The following is a 5,541-nucleotide window of genomic DNA, read 5'->3' on the forward strand; positions in this document are numbered from 1 at the left end:
TATCTTGGCTATTGTAAATAATGGTGCAGTAAATATAGAGGTCCATATATCTTTTCAAATTAATGTTTTTTTTTCTATTGGTAAATACACATTAGTGGAATTACTGAATCATCTGGTATTTTTATTTTTAATTTTTTGAAGAAGACCCATGCTTTTTTCCACAATGCTTCCACCAATTTACATTCCCACCAATAGTGCACAAAAGTTCCCTTTTCTCCACATTCTTGCCAACACTTCTTATTTCTTGTCGTATTGATTTTAGCCATTCTGACAAGTGTAAGGTGATGTCTCATTGTGGTTTTAACTTACATTTTCCTGATGATGAGTGATGTTAAGCATCTTTTCATGTGTCTGTTGGCCATCTGGATGTCTTCTTTGGAACAATGTCTAATCAGGTCCTCTAGCATTTTTAAAATCAAGTTGTTTGTTTTTTGTGTGTATGTTGAGTTGAATAAGTTCTTTACATATTTTGGATATTAACCCCTTATCAGATAGATCATTTGCAAATATTTTCTATTCAGTAGGTTGCCTTTTTTTGTTTTTAATTGATGGTTTCTTTTACTATATGAAAGCTTTTTATTTTTTTAAGGCTTTATTTTTAACTAATCTCTACACCCATTGTGGGGCTTGAACTCACAACCCTGAGATCAAGAGTCTCATGCGTTACTTACTGATCCAGCCAGGTGTCCCAATCCCAATAGTTTATATTTGCTTTTGTTTCCCTTGCCTTAGGAGACATATGTAGAAAAATGTTGCTATGGCTGATATCAGAGAAATCACTGCCTGTGTTCTTTTCTAGGGTTTTTATGGTTTCAGGTCTCACATTTAGTTCTTGGGGCGCCTGGGTGGCGCAGTCGGTTAAGCGTCCGACTTCAGCCAGGTCACGATCTCGCGGTCCGTGAGTTCGAGCCCCGCGTCAGGCTCTGGGCTGATGGCTCAGAGCCTGGAGCCTGTTTCCGATTCTGTGTCTTCCTCTCTCTCTGCCCCTCCCCCGTTCATGCTCTGTCTCTCTCTGTCCCAAAAATAAATAAACGTTGAAAAAAAAAAAAAAAAACTTGAGTGTCTATATTCCTATCAGAGAAAGTAGACTTTAGAGCAAGAAATTTTACCAGGGATAAAGAGATCAATGTATCAAAAAGGTATGACAATCATAAATATCTATATACCTAATAACACAATTTGAGAAAACTGAAACAAACTGATAGAACTGAAAGAAGTAGGCAAATTCACAATATTATTGGCATTTCAATATTTCTACCTCAGTAATAAAGTGAGCTTTATTTATATAGTGAGCTCTGCACTGACAGCATCGAGCCTGATGTGGGGCTCGAACTTACCAACCGTGAGTCATGATGTAAGCCGAAGTCGCAGGCTCAACTGACTGAGCCACCCAGGTATCCCTTAAGTACTGATATAATATTCATCGTAGACTGTATATAGAAATCTCTACAAATTTAAAATGATTGCAGTCATAAAAAATATACATTCTTTGATCACAAAAGAATTAAACTAGAAACTATATATTGCCTGTGTGTGTGCTTTAGGCCTTACTGGAGGAGAAAAGTGTCCCAGATCTTTCAGGACTCTTGGTATTTTGGGCATGACACAAATTGAGTGTGGGAAGACGTAGGAAAATTCCCTGGATCCCTGCAGGATTAATTTATTCAAAAGAAATAACAGAAAAATACTTAACATGTAAAAGTCATGAAGAAAATGAAGGAAAATCACGGAACATGCCAAAGGCCAAGGCAGACCGCCCTTTGGAAGATGTACCATAGAAGGCAGAAGGAAATCCTCAACCTTCTAAAGAAGGTGTAAGCCTGGAAGCAGACGGAAATCTTAGAGGAGGGCTGCTGACCCAGCCTGGCCGGGGGTTTAAGGAAGAAACTCCTGTGAGGCATTAGGTCCTTGAAGAAATGATAAGAAGAGTAGACAAATTGGAAAGGCTTAGGGAAGAGATAAGAAGAGTAAGAAACAAGTTTGTGATGATGCGTTGGAAGCAGACATTCACACAGGCATCCTTACCTTGTGTGTGTGCTTTAGGCCTTGAATTCCTTTTTTTGTCTGATATTAAAATCTGGCCCCTGTTTTCTTTCTGTTAGTGTTTTCTGATGTATCTTTGACCTTCGTTTTACCTTTAATCATCTGGTGGAATTTTGTTTTAGGTAGTTTCCTTGTTACCAGCATCTCACCGTATTTTGTATTTTCGACTCATTCTCTAGGTCTGTTTTCCAATTGGAAAGTTTGACACATCTGCATGAAAATATATTCATTCTATATTGTAAAGTAAAACATAAGTGATTACAAAGCAGTATATTTAGTATCAGCTCACATATGTAGGATTAAATATGTGTGTGTGTGTATACATACATACATATATCAAAAAGTTAACTGCTTATTTCTCTGTGGCATGAGCTTTTTTCTCTTTGCTTGTATGTATTTTTTCATGAACACATGTCATGCACACAAAAAGAGTGAATGTTTTATTTAAAAAAAAAAGAAACTTGAAATCAGTAGCAGAAAAGTGTCTAGAAAGATCCCGCAATATTGGGAAATGAAACAACCCAATTCTAAATTTCTAAAGGAAATTATAAAGGAAATTGTGGAGTATTTTGAATTGAATAAAGGTAAAAGCACAACATATAAAACTTGGGACATCTAAAGCAGTTGTTAAGAGAAAAATGTATAGCATTAAATGTCTGTATCGAAAAAGAAAATTCAGAAATAATGACCTCAGTTTTTACCGTAAGAAACTAGAAAATAAGAGCAAAGTAAGCTTAAGGAAGGAAATAATGAAAAGAACAGAAATTGGTGAAATAAGAAACAGAGAGATATAAAGAAAGTCAATAAAATTAAAAGCTGTTGCTCATTCAACGCGGCGTTAGCTCTCCAGGTAGCTGTTTCTCTGGCAAGTGGGGCCGGGCCCATACTGAAGCAACTATGTCTAAGGGACCTGCAGTTAGCATTGATCTTGGCACCACCTACTCCTGTGTGGGTGTTTTCTAGCACAGGAAAGTGGAAATAATTGCCAACGATCAGGGAAACCGAACCACCCCAAGTTATGTCACCTTTACTGACACCGAACGATTGATTGGTGATGCTGCAAAGAATCAAGTTGCAATGAACCCCACCAACACAGTTTTTGATGCCAAACGCCTGATTGGATGTAGATTTGACGATGCTGTTGTCCAATCTGATATGAAGCATTGGCCCTTCATGGTGGTGAATGATGCTGGCAGGCCCAAGGTCCAAGTAGAATACAAGGGAGAGACCAAAAGTTTCTATCCAGAGGAGGTATCTTCTATGGTTTTGACAAAGATGAAGGAAATCACAGAGGCTTACCTTGGGAAGACTGTTACCAATGCTGTAGTCACAGTACCTGCCTATTTTAACAATTCTCAGCATCAGGCTACCAAAGATACAGGAACTATTGCTGGTCTTAATGTACTTCGAATCATCAATGAGCCAACCGCTGCTGCTATCACTTAGGGCTTAGACAAAAAGGTTGGAGCCAAAAGGAATGTGCTGATCTTTGACTTGGGAGGTGGCACTTTTGATGTGTCAATCCTCACTATTGAAGATGGGATCTTTGAGGTCAAATCTACTGCTGGAGACACCCACTTAGGTGGAGAAGACTTTGACAACCGAATGGCAAACCATTTTATTGGGGAGTTCAAGCGCAAACACAAGAAAGACATCAGCGAGAACAAGAGGGCGGTCCGTCGCCTCTTGCGAGCGCTCCAAGCGAACACTTTCTTCCAGCACCCAGGCCAGTATTGAGGTTGATTCTCTATACGAAGGAATCGACTTCTATACCTCTATTACTCGTGCCCGGTTTGAAGAATTAAATGCTGACCTGTTCCGTGGCACCCTGGACCCTGTAGAGAAAGCCCTTCGGGATGCCAAGCTAGGCAAGTCTCAGAAACTTCTACAAGATTCAGAAACTTCTACAAGAATTTTTCAGTGTGAAGGAACTGAATAAGAGCATCAACCCTGCTGAGGCTGTCGCTTATGGTGCAGCTGTGCAGGCAGCCATCCTTTCTGGAGACAAATCTGAAAATGTTCAAGATTTGCTGCTGTTGGATGCCACTCCCCTTTCTCTTAGCATTGAAACCGCTGGTGGAGTCATGACTGTTCTCATCAAGCTCAATACTACCGTTCCTACCAAACAGACCCAAACCTTCACTACCTACTCTGACAACCAGCCTGGTGTGCTCATTCAGGTTTATGAAGATGAGCGTGCCATGACGAAGGATAACAACCTACTGGGCAAGTTTGAACTCACAGGCATACCTCCTGCCCCCCATGGCGTTCCTCAGATAGAGGTCACCTTTGATATTGATGCTAATGGCATTCTCAATGTCTCTGCTGTGGATAAGAGCACAGGAAAAGAGAACAAGATCACCATCACAAACGACAAAGGTCGCTTGAGCAAGGAAGACATTGAGTGCATGGTCCAGGAAGCTGAGAAGTACAAAGCTGAAGATGAGAAGCAGCGAGACAAGGTGTCCTCCAAGAATTTCCTTGAATCTTACGCATTCAACATGAAAGCAACTGTTGAAGATGATAAGCTTCAGGGTAAAATCAACGATGAGGACAAACAGAAGATTCTGGACAAGTGTAATGAGATCATCAACTGGCTGGATAAGAACCAGACTGCAGAAAAACATGAATTTGAACATCAGCAGAAAGAGCTGGAGAAGGTCTGCAATCCCATCATCACGAAGCTGTACCACAGTGCAGAAGACATGCCTGGAGGAATGCCTGAAAGCTTCCCTGGTGGTGGAGCTCCCCACTCTGGTGGTGCCTCCTCTGGGCCCACCATTGAAGAGGTTGATTAAGCCAACCTGACACTAGGTCTAGCATTGTTCCACACAAAACATTTGAAGGACCCAAATTTGTAGCAAATTCCATGGCAGTGAAGTTGAGCTGCTATAGTTAATATACTTGATACTTGATAATAATATACTTGATACTTGAATATGGAATATGTGCACAAGGAAAGGAAATACAACATTGTACTTTATAAGCACTGTATTGTTAAGTGGAAAATGCAATGTCTTAAATAAAACTGTATTTAAAATTTGCACCATAAAAAAATTAAAAGCTGTTTCCTTGAAAAGATAAATAAAATTGTTAAGCTACTAGCTAGCATGATAAAAAAAAAATAAAGAAGACAAATTACAAACATTTTAAGTGAAATAAACACTATCACTACAGACCTCACAAACCTTAAAAGGAAAACAAGCTAATGTGTGAACAACTTTATGCCAATCAATTTGATAATTTGAGTGAATGGAAATATTCCTTGAAATACCCAAACTACCAAAGTTCACTCCAGGAGAGATAGATCAAGTAATCCTGTATCTATTAAGGAAACTAAATTAGTGGCTAAAAACTTTCTTCCCACAAGGAAAACTCCAGGCTTAGATGGCTTCACTTGTGAATTCAACCAAACATTTCAGGAAGAAATATACCAATTCTATTTGAATGCTTATGAAAAATAGAAAAGAACACTTCCCAACTCATTTTATGAGACCA

General features: G+C 39.3%; 1 protein-coding gene across 1 annotated transcript; it reads left to right on the forward strand.

Annotated features, from left to right (window-relative positions):
* Positions 1-2,859: 2,859 nt before the first annotated feature.
* On the forward strand, positions 2,860-5,100 carry LOC121030939 (heat shock cognate 71 kDa protein-like). Its single transcript, XM_040475920.1, is given in 3 exon segments — positions 2,860-3,728; positions 3,730-3,921; positions 3,923-5,100. Coding segments are annotated over 3 exon segments (1,899 nt in total). The 5' UTR covers positions 2,860-2,940; the 3' UTR covers positions 4,842-5,100.
* The last annotated feature ends 441 nt before the right edge of the window (positions 5,101-5,541 follow it).

The sequence above is a fragment of the Herpailurus yagouaroundi genome, unplaced genomic scaffold (assembly GCF_014898765.1).
Source record: "Herpailurus yagouaroundi ecotype Mexico unplaced genomic scaffold, PumYag 28, whole genome shotgun sequence".
In the NCBI taxonomy this organism is placed as follows: domain Eukaryota; kingdom Metazoa; phylum Chordata; class Mammalia; order Carnivora; family Felidae; genus Herpailurus; species Herpailurus yagouaroundi.